Raw genomic sequence first — 22,226 nt, forward strand, 5'->3', positions numbered from 1 at the left:
CTCCATAATAAGATGAAACAGAAGCGCTAAATTCAGAGCCTTTTCTCCTTTTGTGGATCTTTGTGCAACCTCTAACAAAACCTGGTACAGATCAGTGACAAGAAAACATCACGTTTAAAAAAACTTTTTTTTTAAATCTTTATTAAAAATTAATATCAAGCTTTTCACAAGACAAGATTTTATAACAAGTCCCCTTGTGTTTAATTGTATATAATATTTTGTTAATAAGGCATTGTAAAAAAAAAACAATAAAACAGGGCTCTGTGGAAGTACTGGTACAATAAATCATGTAACTAAAGTGACTACCAGCACAGTCCAGTGTCATAGCAAATGCTGCGGTTTTACAGGTTAACTCACGTACATGTACGACAATATTCAGTGCTTAAGGTTTGTGCCGTGTGAAAAGATCAGTGACATTTATCGGTGCCAACGAGGGTTTGATTGGGTACATTTGGTTTTCATGTAGGGAATATTGCATATCGATCAGAAGCACCTAGAATAACATCGGCTTGCTGAATGCTGAAAGTGAAGCATGGGATCTTCAACTGGACTTTCCTACTTCTCATTAAACACTTCCTTTTAAATACAGACACAGTTTCTTGTTTTCCACATAACCCACTATAGTACAATCACATTAGTACGAATGCATTTAATGAATTACTATGCAGTAAAAATCAACCTTAATTAACTTTCACACATATTCTATACACATATAAAGTATGTAGAGGTATTTCACACATGCTAAACATGGAGTTTAATTATAGTGACATTTAATACAAATTCATTTCTTATATTTAATTTTCCTACAGCTCTAGAATCTTCTTTTTTTAACCCATAGTCCCGCCTGTCAGCAGAAACCCACAAGTTCATGTGGGTTCGTGAGTCGACAGAGATGGTTCTGACCCGAAAGAGCCAAGTTCATGCATTACCAAGATAATTATATGTGATTCCCACTCTCGGCTTCCTTTTTACATAACTGATACCCCAGTCTTTAAAGTATGAAGCATATAAAAGGTTGGATTAATGCATTTCCTGGGAAAATAAACTACTTGATTTGTTTAGAGAAAGAGTGCTGTTATTAATGTAGTAGAGTGGTGGGGGGATTTTAGTTCTTGGTTTACACAGCTTTAATTGTTTCAAGTACTTTGAAGTGTGGCTGGGTCTATAATTATCTGATACAAAAGGTGACTGGCAACCTTTTATTTACAGTCAACACAGGCAGAAAAGCCATGTTTCTATGATCACAAGAGTTTCTATAGTTAATATGTGGAAAATGTTCTGACTTTTACATAATAGCTTTTCTTTCCCTTGGATAAATACAGTGAGGAAAATACGTATTTGAACACCCTGCGACTTTGCAAGTTCTCCCACTTAGAAATCATGGAGGAGTCTGAAAGTTTCATCTTAGATGCATGTCCACTGTGAGAGACAATCTAAATAAAATCCAGAAATCACAATGTATGATTTTATAATAATTTATTTGTGTGTTACTGCTGCAAATAAGTATTTGAACACCTATGAAAGTCAATGTTAATATTTGGTACAGTAGCCTTTGTTTGTAATTACAGAGGTCAAACGTTTCGTGTAGTTTCTCACCAGGTTTGAACAAACTGCAGCAGGGATTTTGGCCCATTCCTCGACAGAGATCTTCTCCAGATCAGCCAGGTTTCTGGGCTGTTGCTGAGAAAGACGGAGTTTGAGCTCCCTCCAAAGATTTTCTTTAGGGTTTAGGTCTGGCTAGGCCACTCCAGAACCTTGATATGCTTCTTACGGAGCCACTCCTTGGTTATCCTGGCTGTGTGCTTCGTGTCATTGTCATGTTGGAAGACCCAGCCACGACCCATCTTCAATGCTCTAACTGAAGGAAGGAGGTTGTTCCCCAAAATCACACAATACATGCTTTTTTCACCAAGCTGCTTGGCAATTGCTCCATAGCCCTTTCCAGCCTTGTGGAGGTCTACAAATTTGTCTCTGGTGTTTTTGGACAGCTCTTTGGTCTTAGCCATGTTAGTAGTTAGAGTCTTACTGATAGTGTGGGGTGGACAGGTGTCTTTATGCAGCTAACGACCTCCAACAGGTGCTTCTAATTTAGAATAAGTGGAGTAGACGTGGACTTTTTAGAGGCGGACTAACAGGTCTTTGAGGGCCAGAATTTTTGCTGATTGGCAGGTGTTCAAATACTTATGTGCAGCAGTGACACACAAATAAATTATACATTGTGATGTCCGAATTTTATTTAGATTATGTCTCTCACATGCATCTCAGATGAAAATTTCAGACCCCTCCATGATTGGGAGAACTTGCAAAGTCGCAGGGTGTTCAAATACTTATTTTCCTCACTGTAACGTCACATTTCAACAGCCTGGAAACTGAATGAAAGAGAAAAACACATCCATACACATCTTGGCACCGCTGGCAAAGCTGTGTAAAAAGCCATAAAATCATTTTGAGATTTAGACTATATTATTGCAGGAGCATAATGTCACACTGAAAGGTTTGAATCCAATCTCTAATTTGACTATACTTCTTTAGTAGGAGGAAATCCCCTGTTAAGAAATTTAGTTTGCTCATATTGATACCCATTAAAGAAATGTAGGAAGTATTTGTTTATTTTTTAGTTTCTAGGAGGCTCTAGTTGGTAATCCCCTGGAGTATAAACATGGTTTGACACAGAGGCCTATTTCTTTTTACAACCTGCAGCTAGGCTTTATGGGGACCCATATTTATCTTCCTTTGAATGTTTACTGTTACAGAGCTGCAGCAACAAGAAACAGCTTAGTTATTAATTCAACAACAATTATTAGAAACAATGCCTAGAAAAAGCCTTTCCTGTCCTACATGCAGATGTAGATTCTCATTCATCAAGGACATTACAACCCTAGGTGCAACTGGACTTCTTGTTTCTTAAGAAAGAAACAAGAAGTCCAGTTGCGTTCTTCTTAAGCACCTAGGACTTTCCTGTCCCACCACCACAAAAGAAAATGTATGTGCATTGCTTCTTGCTGCGACTTTAACTGCTAGCTTAGATCAGATAAGACTGAGATTTAGATTTTTCAGCAACAGACATTCAAGGTAGGTTTCCTGTAAAGCAAACGTGTGAGTGTGTGGAAAAACAACTCAGGTCTACTGTTAAGAACGGTAGAAGATCTGTGAACCTGTGGGCCTGTTTCAAAGATCTCTCTCTCTCTGTGTGCCAACCTTGGTAAATGTGATGGAAGATTATTACCCTATTGACTAAGTTCATTAAATACACACCTCACTCAACAGGTTTTGCAGTTACACTGGCTGTCCATTAATTTCCAAGTTCACTTTCAAGATCCTTGTTTTCAGTTTAAGAACATTGCATGGACAAGCACCAGCTTGCATTATTACATTAGGTCCCTGAGGCGCTGTGATCATGGCTAGCTGCTAGATGCCCAACATACCAGCTTAACGACTAAAGGAGACAAAGCTTTTGCTGCTGTTGTCCCCAGACTTTCTGTCCCTAAGCCTGAGATCTTTAGATTGTTTTAAAAAACAGCTTAAAACCTATCCGTTAAAACTTGCATTTATGTAATTCCTCTGTGTTTTCGAATTGTCTTTTTACTTGTCTTACGTCTTGTTTGTGATTTGGTACAAAATTACCAATAATTGTTTCTTTGGTGGCTTTACTTAAAAAAATATATATCTCAACAGGTTTTTTTGCACTGATTAAAACAAAGGTTCAAATTTTCTCTAATATTCATTGTGAGATTATAGCATTGCATTGAAAGATAGTCAGTCAGTCAGTCATTTTCTACCACTTCTTCCATAGTGGGTCGCGATAAAAGATATATATTAAGGCTTTTTGCACATCTTTACCAGGAGTTAGTGTTCTAGTCAAGACCACGTAACCCGAGACCAATTCAAGACCAAACAAGTCCAACACCAATCTCGAGTCCAACACTACCTAGGGTGCAAAGAAATTTATATGGTCCTTTATGTATTTTGACATAAAAGCATGTAAAGAAAAAGTCAAAATTATGTAATTTTACCTACATATGTCTCATTAGTTTGGCACTGATCCTCCAAGAAGCATCAATCCAACCCTGAAACACACAGATCTTAATTATAGCAACAGGAACCCTTTATTCCTTCAAACGAGAAGTTGTTTGGTTTTGGTATTACAGTATCACTAGATCTCTTATGCATCACTTCACCTCAATGATTAAAAGGTTAGTGCAAATTTCAACAGAACTGGCACCAGCAGAGTTTGCATCAGTCCAATGAAATGTGTGTGTGCTTGCTGTGTTAAATGTTGAAGGCTGGTGATACCACAGTAGAAGCACTGCTAAACAATAACATGGTCTTCGTGTAGGTTAGGGCTTTAGTTTGAGATGTTTTTACTTCCTACTTCCTTTGACCACTGCTGATTCTGCCGGAGCTGCTGTTGACTATGTCATCATACTGAGGAGGCGGCTCTGTCTCTATCTGGACATCTGTGCGGCCTATGGCCTCTTCATAAGACGGCGGCGGATCTCCCGCGCTTCCTCTCCCTGATGTGATCTCGGAACCTGGATAGGCCGGGCTACTGTGGATGCTGAGTTCTGATTGGTCACCATGATGATAATCCCTCCCCCACTGGTCCATGGAGACTACAGACAGGACATGGTTGTGATGCGGGTGCCCCAGGCCTGGGCTGCGCTGCGAGCGCTTGCGGGAGTGGCAGCGCCACGCAGTGATGGCGACGGCGACGACGGCGAGCCCAACCAGCAGCAGTGGCACAATCAGGTAGAGAGACTTGACCCCGCCAACCATAGAGTCCAACCCACCAGGTGGACTGCTTTCCCGGACGTATTCCTCCCAGAATCGCTTCTGCATATCAAGGAAGAGACAGACACAGAGTCCAAACCATCAAGAGTAGATTAAGATCGCCATGAAATAATTTAATGCAATCATCATTTCCTGTGTGAATACATTCTGTGTTTAAGAACAAAAGGGAGTGGAAAACTCCTAAAAAAAAAAAAGAGAGGACACATGATTGTGAATGTCCATCTGCATGACATTGCTCTCTGGCCTCTCACAATGGCTTTACAATCTGCCTCCCTCTCTAGTGTTACTCTTCCTGCTGATAAACATCGCTTCCTGAAATAAAACACCCACATTCCACAAAAACGACCACTTTGGTTTCAGGATTTCACTGTTCGACACAAAATCAACACATATCGATATTAAACAAAAAAATAAAGAATAAATGTGAACATGAGAGTATGATTTTTTCTTTATTTAACAGTAAGGGTCTGGTTTAGGGTACGCAGTCATACTAACACTGATTTACTATATGGATTTTAGCTCTAGATATAAACCCTGCTTTCACAAGCATGAGCTTCTGTAAACTTCTGTTTCAGAAAATGTCTAAATTTTGGAAGTACAGACTTAAAATATAGCTCACTGGTTGTTTGTTTGAGGAGCTGTCTTCAATTGTTGGAAACATAAGTAGAACTGACTGAAATGAATCTTGGTGACCTCCCCAAAAAAATACACTGTGAATCCATAATGCAGCAGTCATGTCCCCTTACCCACCAAATAAAGCAGCTCTACCCTAAAACTTAGAAACCCTAAAAATGACCACTTACCAACCCTAATATTAGAAAATTGCAACCTTTAATATTCATAAATCATATAATGGCTAAAAGGGAAAAATAATTTTACAAAAGTGCGAATATCTACATTCAGAGCAAAAACTAGGACATGTTTCAAAAACTGGAGGACAGGACCAATATATATATATTTCTACCCTGCACAGTAAGGATGTTGAGGGAGGTAAAAACTAAACCCACCAAAGTTCAACGTAAGAAATCTGCAGCAAGTAGTGGCATCTTGAGGTCACCAGGTCTCCATGACAACCATTACATGCTATCTGCATGCCAACCGCCTGTTTGGGAATGATGCCAGAAGAAAAACATCTCTGTCCCACCATTATAAAACCTTTTTATGAAACTCTACTAGAACCAGGTGCTTTGGTCAGATGAGACTAAGACTAAACATTTCAGCATTAACCAGTGCAGGTGGGTTTGGGATGAAACCAAGGAAGAACACAAGGAATATGTGGCGTCTCATGCCTACTCTTAAGGAAGGTGGAAGATCTATGATGATGTGGGCGCGTCCAAAGACCCTTGTTACAGCTCACTGAATCATGAACTCCGAAAAACCAGGATATTTCATTGTAAACTGAATGGCCTCTGCCAGAAAAACTGAACATGTATCATCGGCTACATTACGATCCAAAATATAGGACATAAAATCAACCTCCTATGACCATCCCACTCCACGGAACCTAAACCCAACAGAAAGCTGTGGATGGAGATTAAATAAAGATATGTTCTAACTTGCTGAAATGTTTAAAATTAGGTGATATTTGTGGTTTGTTCAAAGTCAACTTCAAATTTTTCTCACAGGTTAGTGTGAGACTATGCCATCACAAAAATGGATTATTTGTTTTGTACATCTTTAAATGGGTGAAGGGAGGGTGAGGTATACGTGGGCCCTGTCCCAATACCCACACTACACCCTACGCCCCTCTATGAAGGGTGTACTTTGTAGAAGTACATGTAGGGGTTGAAGTGCGCAGGTTACAAGCGTGCAAAATTGGAGAATCGGGACAGTAGGGGTTACGCCATCAACTTGCACCTCTGCACCGTAACTGCAACATCAAAAAGAGCGGGAACCAGCGCTGTTTTCACAGTCTTGCTGCTAAAAAAACTATTTAAAAATACATTAAGCAATTGTTTTGAGGAGAATAAAGTGCAGGAAGCGAAGGAGGTTTATACACCAGACTATTGCCGCGCCAGTGTTTGTTTGAAAGGTAACTTCAGTGTTATGGCCTACTGACTGCCCAGACTCACTCTGAACCCAGTGGTTTCTTACAATGTTGAGCCTGGAAAACCAGTAAAAAAAAAACATTTGTCGGCTTGCTGTCTAAAGTTTACGGAGTTCTTATTATTCTGATTTGATGGCTGGTTACGTTGATGGTTGTGATTGTTTTTTGCTCAGAACGTCATCTGCAGCAGTGAATTGTGGGTGATATACTTCGGCAAAGCCCGCATCTAAGCGGACTTCACCGAAGGGTGGATGGGGGGCACAAAGGAAGCAGGGCTAAGGACCACTCTGGAGAATTGGGACACACTACGCACTCAAACCCATCAACGGGAACGCGCAATTCAGGGACACAAGGGTGGAAGTGCGGGTATTGGGACAGGACCAAGTCTAAAGTGGAATCATGTGATCAGAGAGAAAATTGTTCTCCTGTGATGTCTCTCATCTGCCGTACCGTCTTCTCGTCGTTCTCGAAAGCTTCTCTGGCCTCCTCGTAGGTGCAGACCTCCTCGCGGCATTCCCGTTGAATGTTCCCCAGCTTCATCTCCTCCAAGAGAGAGTTGGCCCTACGCAGCCGCCTCAGCACGGAGTGGGCTGAATTTGCTGGCAGGAACACTGAAGAAGACAGTAACAGGAGAAGGGTGCAGGAGGAAAACACAGGGAGTGGGGGTTTGAGGGGGACAGAGACAATGTCAAAGTCAGGGAAAGGATACAAGATTCAGAAAAGTGTCAGAAAAACAAAAGCGACAAGTCGAGACCTCTAAATGGGAGAAAAGAAAAGCTAGAAAATGTGGGAGGGAAAAGGCAAATTTTGTAAAAAAGACCAGAAGCTAGAAAATTTGGAGAGTGAAAGAAGAGTAGGCCAAAACAAAAGAAGCAGAGGAGAGGCAAGCGATGCTCAGTGCCCACATTTCTGTATAAAAACAAAAGCTTATTTTATTTGGCCATCCATTACCAGACCACAAGAGAAAGTCGAGGAATTAACTCCTTCAGACATCCAGAGCATAAACAAACCCTCCAAGATGCCACAACATGATCTGGTTCTGATATTACCAAGTAACAGCTTTGGCTTGACTCATAACTTTACAGGAATTTGATCAACAAGATGAGGCAAAAAGAACAAAGACAAGGAGAGGCAGAATTCAAGCAGGAAAACAGGAAATCTCAGATAAAAACAGAATGAAGAATGGGAATTGTTTTTCATTGTTTTCCTTCAGCGTCACATTCCAGTGACTCCTTTCTGAGCCAAACAATACAAAAAGAAAACCGAAAACACAATGGCTGAAACTTTTTAGTAAATACCAGGTTTTCACAAGTACAACCATTTTGAAAAGTGTTTTAAAACGGTATTTCAACAGGATTTCAACTTGTACATTTGTTGTGTTGTGCATAAAAAAAAATCTGATCCATCGTCACTGTTTGATTGACAAAAGAAAAGTAACATATTTCATTTACACAAAAGTGTGGAAACTTCCAATTTTATGTGAAAAGTATCTAAAGTTAGAGATTTCTCCCCCTTCCATGACCCTTTTGACAATTTATCTCTGGTGATGATCTCAAAGTCTTCGAGATTGCAAGGTCTCCTTGCCGTCACCCTAATCTTTAGCTTCCTTCATAGATTCTATGTCAGATTCAAGTCGGCAGTCTAGCTGGGCCACTCCAAAATGTTAGTTTCACTTTCAGTCATAGGGAACTTGTTGATGAAATTACTCAGAACCCTAATCTGGCGGGGGGATGAATAATTCTGGGCCTAACTGTAAATGAAACACATCTCCTGAGTAAAATAACTTGTTGCCAATTCGGCTTCCCATTTTGGTAACAGTTTAAGCAAACTATCAGATGTTATTCATTCCCACCTCTTGATCAGGAAAATAAAAATGAAAAACAAAATCTCTATAAAACTAAACGTGAATATCAAGAATGAAAATAATAAATTGCATCATATAGTAAATTTCATTAAAAAATTGAAATATAATGCATAAATAGGATAAAAGTGGCCCCATGGTGGGTGATGGGCTTGACTGTAGGTGGGCTCCTAAACGAGATTCTGCTTAGGGCCCCATCCAAGCTTTAGCGGGCCCTGGCATTGAGGTAAAAACCATGAGTGTACTGTAAACAAACAGAGAATCAACTTACCACTCCCCATGATTCCTGCCAGTATGTTAAGGGTGATTTATCTGAGGAAAAGGTCAAAAATATATTAAAAAGGGTTATAAAAAGAAAACTCCCACTCCACAACCTGTTTGTGTCGAATAAATTCATATTTTAGGCCGTTTTTACAACAGCTCATTAATAACCCAATACTATTGCACATGATGACCTGTTCCCATACAGTAACAGCCAGGCCATCTGAATTTCGCACCTCGCTGATATTTCGTACAAACAGCTGGTTAACAAACATTTTAACACAAAAAGACCCAAATACTAGAAGTCAGTGTTGTGGGCACATTTTCCAACATCGAGTTAAAAGGCGTTTTTTGGAAACATGCTTGCCTGGAATGACAAACGTGTGAAAGGTGAAAGCGGGCCAATGTCGCAAACACTTTAATGAACTCCCAGATTCCTGCTTAAGCCTAAACTAGATGACGGTCAGCTGAAAAAAATCCCCAAAACAAAGCGCCGCCGCCCAGCTACAACAATAACCTGAAGCCCACAACACAGTTTCCTCACCGATAGCCCGTTTCTTCACCTCCGTTTGAGTGTGTCTCGGTGAGCAGGTCCAGGGTGATCAGAGCCCTGAGCAAAATATAATTCAGTGGATCTAATCACGTCCAGTTCATGCGATTTAGTGACCGACATGTGCTTCAAAAGGCCGGATTTCCTCTCGGAGAGGTCGAGGAGAAGGATATTTCTGGCACGTATTACCCGTTTCTCTAAATGAGCAAAGCGATAGAAGCAGCAGATGTTAAAGAAATTACTCCTGCTTACCCTTATTTCGATGCCAAAAATGTGCAAAAGCGACGTCTCTCCTCGATCCTCTGGGAAACGGAGTTGCTATGGGTACAGTGCGCAAGCGCGAAAATCTGTTCGCAAGAGCGGCCCCTGAGCAGTTCAGTTAAAGACACAACACCTATCTATCTATCTATCTATCTATCTATCTATCTATCTATCTATCTATCTATCTATCTATCTATCTATCTATCTATCTATCTATCTATCTATCTATCTATCTATCTATCTATCTATCTATCTATCTATCTATCTATCTATCTATCTATCTATCTATCTATCTATCTATCTATCTATCTATCTATCTATCTATCTCTTATATTTCTTGTGTTTTTGCTTTCTTTTACACTCTTCAGTGTTTCAGTTTTGTTTTTAAGTTTTAATTTCAGGCAAATGTTTCAGTGCCATCCAAATTGGGTGGCAAGCAAGGGCAGGGGCATTGGTGTGCTAATTAAGCACCACAAACAAAGCAAAACACAATGAATTAAGCAATATTTAAACTGTTTTATCCTAAATTAATTTGCTCTACTTGGACACAAGCAAGCTAATATAGAGCTTCTGGAATTACTTGACCTCAACCCTTTTGAATTTTTGTACACTATGCTTAAAAGTTGAGTCCTTTACCAGAAAAACTAATTTAAATAAGCTCTACTATTTCTGAAAAAAAAAGTGGTCAAATATCCAGCCAGAAGTATGCTAGAAACTTATTGATGGTTACAAGAAGTGTGTGGTTTCTCTGCAGCTTGGTAAGAGACATTTATGGGTTTATGTGCTTTTAGACCCCTATGAACAATTTTGAATAGGTAATGTGACTTTCATGGCATTGATTTTTTATGTAAACTTCTCATTGGCACTGTAATTAGTGATTTCGACGGTTAATTAGTCAGTATAGAGCTGGATAAATATTAATTATAGGGATTACATAAAATGAAATTTTGGTTTAGACTGTTGTTTCTTATGTGACAAAAATTTTGTTATGTGTGTTGCAGTGAGATTAAATGTAAAACCACTCAAATTTCAATTCCAACTTTATAGCTTGGAAAAATGTGAAATGCATTTACAAAAGACAAACACTCACTATTACAATTAGTAATTAAAACTACATAAGTGTTTGACTAACATTCCCTATTTATACTTCATTTTAGCTTTGCTAAGATTGTCTCATTTTCCAATTAATATTGGCAGAAAAAAAGACTAATTCAGTTTGTTTTCAAATCGGTTTACCTCATCTTCAAAACAAGCTCTTTCATTTATAACCAAATATGTTCGCTGTATCATGGTTTGGTTGAAGAAGGACCCAAATAAGGAACTTGATAGAGGCAAGATAGGTTTACTTTAATAAGTAAATAAAAGAAAACGTACTAAACTCAGGAACAAGGCAATGGAAACACAAGGTGCAAAAGTGCAGACTATGAGAAACAACAAATGGATATGAGGCAGGTAAGCACACAGGACGAACCAGTGGTGAGCAACAAAAACCAGAGGGTATAAATACCGAAGTAGGGTGGAGAATGAACTAATGAACAAGGGAGGACTAATCAGGAGAAATATGGAGCAGCTTGTGACAGGGAGAAATGCAAGTGAACTGACTGAGAGAGACTAATTAACACAGATGAGCAGGAGGCCCAGGAACAGACACATCTAAACACAAGAATGAATCATGGACCTAACCTACAATAAATAAAACTAAAATAACAGCCCTGAAGAGCATAAACAACACGGAAGAAACAGATCACTCAACTCAAACACCGGAGAATCATGACATTCTGCAACCTCACAGAAGTAAAAATTATGTTTGCCATTTTGTGTCATTCATCCTTGGGTTGTGAAGTTAAAGCGTTCCATTGAGATACCTGAACGCCACAGACACTCAATACCAGATACACAAAATCCATTGGCAAGATTTATTTCCAAGAAATAAAGAGCTTCTGCAAACACATCTGCCCGATGAAAGGTTTTAGATTTTGTTCATTGTTTGATTTTATCCACCAGTTCCCAAAACAAACAGAAACCTTCAACCTTTAGCAAATTAAGAATTAATTTCCATCATATAGCGACATTTATTGTAGGTTTGGGGCCTTTTCACTTTTAAAACATTTCAGTGTGTTTCTACATGTGTATGTGTTTATGTTAATCAATATGAATTAAATCTGAGGTTCTTCCCTAAGGAAAAAGAATGATCAAAGTTTAAATATAAGATAAATGAGCTGTGTAAGCTCTTCTTACAGCATTTGTGGGTGAGAGATAAACAATAAAAGGGTGTGAATATATACAAGACAGACTTAAGGCAAAAGAAGCATTGCGGAGTGAGCTACCAAACTAAAACACATAGAGCATGTGAGAAAAGTGGTATAAGTTATGTTCTTTATGTTGTTTTGGGGGCTGCACGGTGGCACAGTTGGTACACCAGGGTATACCCCACCTCCTGCCCGCAGATTGCTGGAGATAGGCACCAGCTCCCCTGCGATCTGTTTTGCTTTTTGAACTTCTAAACATTATTTTATGATTAACTGTAAGCTCCTTTTGGTAAAACACTGTGTTCCAAGGAACTCAAATCATACATTAAACCTTCAAATTACAACTAATGCAAAATTACTTTGGCATTTGTTACTGTGAATGCCAAAGAACTTGGTTGAATTTATGCAGTATGAGCAAAAGCACAAAACGTCAATTTTGCACAAAAATAAATGGAAGCTATATTTGATAAGGCTGTGTCCCACATTGGTCACTGACCCCTTTCAAGCGTTTTTTTTTTTTTTTTTTTTGAATGAAATCACTGACCTTAGGTCAGGTTTGTGAAAAGTCGTAACAGTCAGATTGTCTTAGGCACTAGGACCCAGCAGATAAAGCCTGGTGTTTTAGTGATATGCAGCTGCACAGTCCTGTCAGCAGAGCGCACTGTGCTCAGCAGAGAGACGCGCAGTGAGCGGCGGCTCTCCATCCTGCAACCACAGGACAGGAGCTTCAAACGCAACCTGAACATCGCCCACTTCATGGACTTTAGGAACGACGCAAACCCGCAAATGTTGCTGTTTTTTCTACTTCCCTTTTTCGTTTGAATTAGTCAGACTCTGTTTGGGGGACATGGCTTCATCCGTGAGCGGCACAGAGGAGGTCCGGGTGTCGGGGCTGACGCCCCTGAAGTTGGTGGGACTCGTGTGCGTCTTCCTCGCGCTGTGCCTGGATGTCGGGGCCATCGTAAGCCCGGCCTGGGTCACGGCGGAGGACCAGTACTACTTGTCCTTGTGGGAATCCTGCTGGAAGCCCGTCAGCTCCTTGGACTGGTCCTGCAGCAGTACGCTGGTCACCGGTGAGAAAGACGCACATATGGAGGAGCTGCGCCAGAATGATGTTTAGATGTTTTTAAACCAGTTTAGCCCTGCATGTTTATCCTTGCAGTCTGCTGAAGCAATCTTTTCTGTGGGTGAAATTATAAAACATCACCCACAAGAGGGCTAAATGTTAATTAGTTTATAATTAATATAGCCTGGTTCATTTAAACCGCAGTACCTAGAGGAAAATGCTGCCTGTGTCTTACTATGGTAGAAGTAAATAATCAATTATAGAAATCAAAGTTTATTCCAGAGTGTAAATATTGAGACGCGCTTTAGGTTGCTATCTGGACTTGTGATTTTTTATTTTTTGCTGAAACATTTCTCCAGTGCACCACAGAAAGATGTGGGAATTTTGCCCAAGCAGGAGCGCTCCAGATGGAGTTTCATTTGGCCTTTTGTTGCGTACAAAATGAGCCTTTGTGTGGGTTTCTCCACCGGCCAAGGAGCAAGGGCAACTCCGAACACAGGGCTCCCCAGAGATCCAGATGCCTGGAGATTAGTTACCAGGGAAACAATTGAAACACTTCAGAAAAGCTGTCATTGAGCTGTGTCTGGCTGCATTTGATGGGCTACCTCATTTCATGTACGGTGTAGTCCATCAGTTTTTGAATGATATACTAATTAAAAACGATCATGGTTTTAATTCTTATTTATGTCAACATATGAAATTTAATGCCTGATGATTAATAACCCTGACTGATGCTAATATTGCAAATTCAGATTTTTTTCAGGCAAAGAAGAAGAAGATTTTTTTTATGTTAGCTGCAAGGACATCAGCAGAGGCGGTCCCAGGGTGTGAAAGCCCCAGGCAGGAGCATTTGGGGGCCCACTTCCAGTAAAGCTCAGTGTCAACCAGCCATCCCTAATATCTCATTTATGTTGTCTGTTTTTTTTAATTTAGTGTTTAGTGTTTAAAATAAATTAAAATTAAATGTGTTGAAGCTGTGAGGCAGCATTAAACTACTTCGAGGAATAGTTCAGAATTTATTTTTTATTGCGAGCCTGATGAAAGGTCATGAAGAGTCAATATCTAATCTGCAGTATATAACTCCTTTAATTTTTTATTTTGTAGGACAGACTGGGTTTCAGTGAATATCCACCATATTATAACAACTGCAATGTTCAAAATTCCTGTTTATGAGAACACTAATTTCACAATCATTTCACTGCCGCCTTTTTTGGTAATCTGTGTTTACTGCTCCTGGAGTCCCCCAGTCTAGCTGGGGACCCTTAGCACCCTGCCTATACCATTTGTGCCTAGGGCCGGCCCTGGACTGCAGCCTTTAATAGATTTTCATCAGGATTACCCTGTGTAAAGCTCTATTCTTTTTCTAATGATCTCTGACCCCTTTCCTTCTGGAGGAAAACATCTCCACAATATGATGCTGCCACCACCATGCTTTACTATAAGGATGGTGTGTTTAGGGTGCTGTCTAGTTTTTTTGCCAAACATAGCATTTGACCTGTAAGTTCAGTTTCAGTCTCATCTGACCAGAGCATCTTCTTCTTTGTCCAGGTCAATGCTGTGTCCCGTACATGGCTTGTCCCAAACTTTAAATGGGACTTCTTATGGCTTTTTTTCAACAATAGATTTCCACTTTCCATTCTTCTCTCTTTGTTTCCACATAAATTGTGAAAAAAGCCTAGATTTAATCCAGGAACTATATTTTAGGCTAAAACAGACCTCACCAACAGGTTTCTTATCATCCTAGAAACCAGGTCTAAATGTACAAGGAAAGCATATATCAGTTTAGTCTGTCATTTCCCTGAGCTGAGCCTCTAACATTTTGAGCCTGTGCACTCCTGTATACCTATAAATATTTCATTTTCTTCGCTGCCTCTGGCCTCCTCCTGCGTGCTGCGTGGTGAATTGTGTTTTTGTTAGCTTGACAAAATGTTTTCTTTCTGTCTGAGATGGGCCACGCTGGCCCCCGTTCCTCCTCTGTCAGCGCAGACAAAGTGCACTTTGGTGCCATATAAAGACACGCAACCTCCGTGTCAGCTCTCGGCAGCAGCAGCATACCACAACAAATGCACAGAGCAAACTTTCCATTTCCTCAGGCTTGTGCTTGGGTAAGGATTATTGATTTGAGGCCCAGTAATCACTTTCTACCCTTCTCCTCTATCTCCCCCCCACCAATATTTTCCTTGGTGTCATGCTCGGGGCATTAACTAAATCATGTTAGTCTGAAACAGTAGCTGGCCACATAGATGTGTTTGAGTCAGTGTGTGACCTGGAAAAGGCAATATAATGCTGATGTTGTTAGAGGTATAAAATGTACCTGTTGAAACCACATATTTCAACAAAACACCTTACAAAAAGAAATCTACTGTTTTAATTCAGACTTTTGCTGTTTTAGGTCAGACAGAAATACCAAAATAATTATTATTTTGAGATTTTTACCACTTTCTGCAAAGCCAGAGGTTTACATATGCTTATTTCTGTGCCTTTACAGTGTTTAGGAAATCCCATATGATGATTTCATGGCTTTGTAAGAATAATAATAATGAATGTATGTAAATTTCTGACTTTAAAGAAAGTAAAAAAAAAAAAACCTTAAAAGGTATTTCTCTCATCGTTTTGGCATTTGGCAAATTCTTAGTGATTTAAAAGAGACAATAAGAAAGTTGTCTTTCCATACAGGGCATGTAAATATCTTGATTTCAATATATGTTTCTCTCACAATAACACACATATAGAGATGGAGGAGGGGTCGGAGGTCAAGCTTAAACAGGTACAGACTCGCCATTGTGTTTGGAATGTGGAGCAGTCCTGCAAGAGCAGCTGCCAGGCTGGTGTGAGGTGAGGGCACGACTGTGGCGCCAGCGTGTGAGACAGTCCAGCTCAGTGAGAGGCAGCGAAGGCAAAGCACATTAATAATGTAATATTGATCCCATTTCTGGGAGCTTATCTCTTCTCAGAGGATGGTCACAGTTCAGTGATGACCTTATTGTTGTGGCAGCAAAGGGCTCGACCCACTCTGATCGAAGCTCTTCTTGAATTCTCCATCCTCCTGATCTGAGGCAGAGAGAATCTCCTTTTAAAGGGAAAAGACACTGCAGGCTCTTCTGTGACACAGATCTGCCTTAGACAAAGAAAGTGAACTCAGACCTCGAAGGTTTTTCTCGATTAACACTTCACATACACGCATGCACGGGAACTGTTAATAAAGCTCAGATTGGATCTTCTCATGTACTGTATCTCATTTTCCATCTGTCATCACGCAGGGTGCAGATTAATAGTTTGGCACTTCCTGCTCATCAGAGCCTTTAAGCACTCCCAACTCTGGCTGGGTTTCTTACGCAGCAAGCAGGCTGTGCTCCAAATCTGAGTGAGAAGACTTTCTGCATCCTGCCGTTTTCGCGAGCCCACCGATAAAGCCCGGCCGATTGAAACCGACCGCAGGTTGAAGGCATCAACCTGACCCAGGGAAGATGTCAGAGCAATGAAGCGCAGTGAAAACTGCCGGTCAAGTCATTGTAACCCCTTCTTATTTCCACTGAGAGGTGGCGAACACTGAGTGGTCAGTGTGTGAGGGGGGGCCATGAGTTGTGTAACATGAAGTGGGATGATGTTTGTTTGTATTTGAGCTACTTGGCCTCTGGAATAAAGTTCCCTTCCAACAAGAGAGGGAACCGTACTTTAAGCAGCTTATGTCCCTTCACTTTTCTTCCCGCTGGTGGATGTTTTGATGATTTTCTCCCCCAACAGAGTGGAAACCTTCTTGGCAATACTCAATCTTTTTTTTTTATTCCCTGGGCTCCCTAAAAGGCAGAAAAAAGATAAAACCCATTTAAACTGAGGTCTGTGAATTTGAACACTCCCACCTATTGTAAAATTGAGGCATGGTCTACAGAGCTTTATACCTTTTATTCTTTGATGTCCAATTTTTGCTCCACCATCTCTTAAATAATTTCCTCCTCTGTAATCAGATGCCTCCTCATAATATCCTCTGCGTGTTTACGGATAGTCCTCCTGTTTTTGTAAGGACACAGCAAAAAGTAAAAAAAAAAGAGAGAGACCCCTAATCTCTAAACAATAACATTATGTCTCTGCAACCAACCCCGGCTTGTCTCCCGTGGCTGTTTAAAACTCTAAAGCTGTTATCTCGGGTTTTTAAATGATAATCCAAAAACTTGTGGTCTAAAGTTTGTTTGTGCTCAAGAAAAGCCTTGTCTTCTCAGTGGAGCTACTCTTGCTTGGGAAACTATTCACAACCCTTGAACAAAATCATTGAGGAAAAATGGCAAATTTCATTTTTTTTACAATTAAAAATGAGAGAAGAGTTTATACTTTGTAGCATCATCTATTTCTCTAGCAGCTTTACACATTTACTGACTGGTATTTTTTTGCCCATTTTTCTTTGCAAAATAGCTTAGACAGATTGGATGGAGAGCATATGTGTACATCTATTTTAGTCTAGCCATAAATTCTCATTTGAATTTAGGTCTGGACTTTGACTGGGCCATTCTGAATGTGCTTTAATAAACCATCCCTGTGCAGCTATGGCTGTATCTTTAGGGTCGTTGTCCTGCTGGACAGTAAATTTCCTATGGGAGTCTCGCCAATTTTGCAGCCTCTAGCAGATTTCCTTAGTATTTTGTTGTATTTAGCTTCATCCATCTTCTCATCAACTACGACTAGCTTTCCTGTCCTTGTTGATGGATAGCATTGACTCAGCATGATGGTGCTGCCACTCTATTTCACTATGGAGATGGTGTGTTCAGGGTGATGTGCTGTGTTAGTGTTCTACCACACACAATGCTTAGTTTTGATTTTGGTTTCATCTGACCAGAGCACCTTCTTCAACATGCTTGTCATGTCTCCTACATGGCTTGTAGTGAGATTTTAATCGAGACCTCTCATGGCTTTCTTCTAAAATATATATATTTTTTTGCATAAAGGCCTTCCATAGTAGTTGTCTTATCTAGAGATATTCCTACCTAAGGTGTAGGTCTCTGCAGCTTCTCCAGGACCTAAAGCTTCTTGGCTGTTACTTGGATTAAGGCTCTCCTTGCCAGCCTATCAGTTAAGGTGGAGGGCCATATCTTGGTAGGTTTGCAGTTGTGCCATACTTTTTTTCATCTTCCAAATGATGACTTGAACAGAGCTCAGTGAGATGCTCTGTGGTATATTGTTTTAAGATTAACCCTTCTTTAGCCTTCCTACAACTTATATCTGACCCGTCAGCTGTGCTTCTTGGTTGTCGTGATGATGTTTGTTCAATAATGTTCTCTAACAAACCTCGGAGGCCTTCACAGAACAACTGATTTTATACTGAGATTAGATTGCACACCAGTGGAGTCTATTCATTAATTGGGTGACCTCTGGTGACAATCGGACACAGTCATTTAGGGGTATCAGAGTAAAGGGAGCCAAATACAATTGTATCCCATATTTTCAGATTTAGTTTTGTAAAAACAAAATGTTTGAAAACCATCTTGCAATTTTCATTCCACTTTACAAGTATGCTCCACTTTGTGTTTATTGATCACATGAAATCTCAATAAAGTACATTAAAGTTTGTAGTTTTGAACGTGTGAAAAATGCTTTTGCAAGGCCCTTTACATCAAGATTAAAACTCTGAGATTGTTTTTATTATCATTCAAGTGTTTTAAGAGGGGATCTCAGTGAAAATGCTGAGGACGCTGCTGTGCTGGCATCAGCTGGAGACGATAGAGGGATTCTCATTATCTGAGCAGCCAACTCACAGAAACCCTTTTTCCTTTCTATTGCACTGAGAATCATTAATGTAGCGCTGAGGTCTGCACTTAGCAAAGAAAAGAAAGGGTATTTGTTTCTCGTCAAGCTGGAGAACGCTGTACTCAGATTGAGTCTTGTCCGTTGAGTGTTTCACCTCCTTCATCTGCCTCTTGTCGTTGATCCCAAGTGGCTTTGGATCAAAAACATGTTGGGACATTGACAGCCTCTCAGACTACACAGCCCTCTTAGTTTCTGAACCAGAAATATGTTGTTTACACTGTGGTAATTTACCACCAGCTCAACTGCATAGGATATTGTTTTTTTTTTTCTGTCACAGATGCAGAGATATTTGCTGGCGTACAGGGTAAAGATGCGTAAAGGCATGCATGTAAAGTAATCTTTTATCAAAGTACCATAGTCTAAATCTGTAATACGTTCTTATCTTCAATTTACCCATCATGTTTCCTGTAGGATTTAGGTCTGGGTACTGAGATGGTCATGGAAGAAGATTTAGTTTGTGTCTGTGTTGATTTGGCCATATGTTTTGGATTATTATCCTGTTAAAAGACCCAATGATTGGGGGCTTAGCGGTAGAGTCAACTAAATTTGTATTTAAAGTCACCTGGTATTTGAAAGAGTTTGTGATGTCAGACACTTTAGGCCTTTGGAAGAAAAACAGACCCACAACATCACAGATCCTTCACCTTACATAACAGTGAGCATGAGGTGCTTTTACACATATTAATCCTGTATTTCATTTCAGACCCACCATGTGTTGCCAAAAATTTCAAGTCAATTTCAGTTCACCGAAGATTATAGTTAAAGTTTAGCAGTTTACATTTGAGATAGTAGGACAGAAAAGCCTGTCAGATCTCCCAAACTACCGGTTTTCATGTTGATAACACGATTGTTGTTGAGACATGGTGACCTGAAGATCATCACTATGGGCTGCTACTTATTCTGTTTGTTCTCTCTTATTCCTTTTGTCCCTCCTCATCTGTCTCTCCCTTGTGTCAACTAGATAATTATGGCTTTTTAGTGGGAGCCTCTTTCCAGCTACCTATGTCACAATACATCTCAGACTGATCTCATAGTTGTTCTCCCTTCTTTCTCCCCATGTTTCATCTCAGACTGGCAGATCGCCACACTGGCCCTGCTGCTTGGAGGAGCAGCCCTCACCCTGCTCTCCTTTCTCGTGGCACTGGTCTCCCTGTGCTTTGGTTCCAGGAGTCGCTGCTACAAGCCCGTGGCCATCATGGTGTTCTCTGCAGGTCTGTAGGTTTCTGCAGGGCTTTACAGACCATCTTAATAGCATGCTTATCCTTTCTGTTAATTTTTTGTGCATTATTGATTTCATTTTTGTTTTACAGTGGTCCTTCAGGTCTGCAGCTTAGTCTTGTTTCCAATCAAGTTCATAGAAACAGTCAGTCTGAGGGTGTACCACGAATTCAACTGGGGCTATGGCCTAGCCTGGGGATCCACCATCTTCTCCTTCGGAGGTGCCATCCTCTACTGCCTGAACCCCAAGAACTACGAAGATTACTATTAAAAGATGTCAAAAAGAGAGAAAAAAACTATGTTTTCATATTGTAGTTTAATGAACTTTCTCTGCTCCACAGTGCACAGCCACAGACTGGAAAACAGGAAAAAACAAAGCACTTTTTGGCGGTGTTTGTACCGAGTTCTTCCGTTTGATGCTGTGACCTTATTGCCTGAAAGACTATCCTCCCAAACTGGAAAGATGCCCATGAGTTCTTTCTGTAAGCTAAACCACAAGTCCGAAACGGGAATTCAAGCCCAGCCAGGAGAAAACATTTGAGACATAATGCCACTAATCAGATTATTAATTATGTGCAGCTCATGTACATAAGAGTGTAATAAACTGGTCAGAGCAGAGAAGGTCTGTAATTTCAGGCCAGTGTTGAGAGGAAGATGTCGTGCTCAAGCGATATCCTGGTGATGACAAAGCAAGGAAGACAGGGTAACATTAACATTTCCCCAGAGATGCGGCACATCTGGACCTTGATCAACCTTTTCTTTCCTTTCAGCAGTAAAAATGATCACAGACCAATATTTTATCCTCTATACCTATTAAAACTCGAAAATGATTCATAAGGGCCATTTTAAAAGGAAAAACATTCCACAGGCATCTTCTAAATATGACATGGATGAGAGAAACATTTGCTTGTTCCTATTAGCACAATCAATCACCAACAGAGGTAATGTCAATTTTCCAGCACAATTTTAGTCACTGATTTGTTATTGGATACTATTGGTTGCACTATATGTAATTATGTATGCATAGTCAATGACTATGCAATCCTAGAAGAAAAGTGGTGAGGAAAATGCCAAATGAGCATACCTGCTGAGTGAACGCGTGTCTAGATCAGGGGTGTCCAATGTGCAGCCCGGGGCCATTTGTGTTGCCCAGAATGTGTTTGTGCGGCCTCCTGACCAAAATTCAAGAAAGCTACAAATGACGCCCAGCAGTTCGGGCGGTTGATGAAGATGGTGCACTTTTTAAAACAGATTTAACACCAAGATTTTCTCTTATGCAAGGCTTTTAAAATGAGATGCAGACACATTTAAACCTTAAGATGGACAATGGCATGTACAACACAAGGTATTCAGCTTTTATTAACATTTTTTGGTTTGAAATTATTTTACAGTAAATAGCACTGTAAATACCCAGTGACGTTTTCTTGAAGGCATCGCCAATGCTTTAAACTTGCCTAAATACAGCAAGCATTTTTTAAGGAAAAAGTGTCGCATTTCTAGTTCTTGTTTGTCAGAACAGATTAACAAAATTTAGCACATTGTTGTCTGTCTTTTAATAAGGTAGGTGTGAGACCCTTTTTATGTTTCAGAGCTAATGATTTATAGAGTTACAGTACAAACAAAAAATCCCCAGTTCAATATTAAAATTAAAAAGTTGTAATTTTGTTTTAGCCTGCAAGTGCTTTCAACTTGATTAAGGCCCCCATGGGAACATTTGGCCACCGCTGGTCTGGAAGATCATGCTCCTCAGCACGTGCTCACAGAGCTCCCCGTGTGATGCCTGTTTATCTCCCCACTCTGGTGAAACAACAGAATGGCTAATAAGAGACGAGTCTCCATAGCTGAATATATTTGTTCATTTAGTTTTGATACTATAGCTGGGGTTAATAAGCATATTTCAGGTAACAGAGTGCAATGTGCAGTGGGTGTGTTTTAAGGATGAATGCAATGGTCAACCTCATGACCGATGTTCAAAATCTCAAGCATGGCAGGACTCCTGCTTCGTCTTTACAAAGTGAGAGCATGTGCATGCCACTACTGCTTGCTGCAGTGTTTCTGATCACATAATAAACATGTACTGAAAGAAAAATAAAAGATTGATTCAGGAATCACAAGAAATGGTGCAG

General features: G+C 40.2%; 2 protein-coding genes across 3 annotated transcripts; one reads left to right on the forward strand and one right to left on the reverse strand.

The window, feature by feature from the left end:
• Positions 1-134: 134 nt before the first annotated feature.
• Positions 135-9,874, reverse strand: prrg1 (proline rich Gla (G-carboxyglutamic acid) 1). 2 transcript variants are annotated; one of them, XM_047375285.1, is made up of 4 exons: positions 9,763-9,874; positions 8,971-9,011; positions 7,289-7,449; positions 135-4,833 (listed from the first exon to the last, which is right to left on the reverse strand). In XM_047375285.1, the coding sequence occupies exons 2-4, from the start codon at positions 8,978-8,980 to the stop codon at positions 4,369-4,371; spliced, it is 636 nt and encodes a 211-aa protein (XP_047231241.1). In that variant the 5' UTR covers positions 8,981-9,011; positions 9,763-9,874; the 3' UTR covers positions 135-4,368. The 2 variants fall into 2 exon arrangements, with proteins under 2 accessions (XP_047231241.1, XP_047231242.1); XM_047375286.1 differs by lacking the exon at positions 9,763-9,874 and adding an exon at positions 9,505-9,739.
• Positions 9,875-12,687: 2,813 nt separating this feature from the next.
• On the forward strand, positions 12,688-22,214 carry tmem47 (transmembrane protein 47). The gene is made up of 3 exons (XM_047375038.1): positions 12,688-13,093; positions 19,953-20,093; positions 20,193-22,214. Exons 1-3 carry the CDS (start codon positions 12,868-12,870, stop codon positions 20,369-20,371), a joined length of 546 nt encoding a protein of 181 aa, XP_047230994.1. The 5' UTR covers positions 12,688-12,867; the 3' UTR covers positions 20,372-22,214.
• The last annotated feature ends 12 nt before the right edge of the window (positions 22,215-22,226 follow it).

The sequence above is a fragment of the Girardinichthys multiradiatus genome, chromosome 9 (genome assembly GCF_021462225.1).
Source record: "Girardinichthys multiradiatus isolate DD_20200921_A chromosome 9, DD_fGirMul_XY1, whole genome shotgun sequence".
In the NCBI taxonomy this organism is placed as follows: domain Eukaryota; kingdom Metazoa; phylum Chordata; class Actinopteri; order Cyprinodontiformes; family Goodeidae; genus Girardinichthys; species Girardinichthys multiradiatus.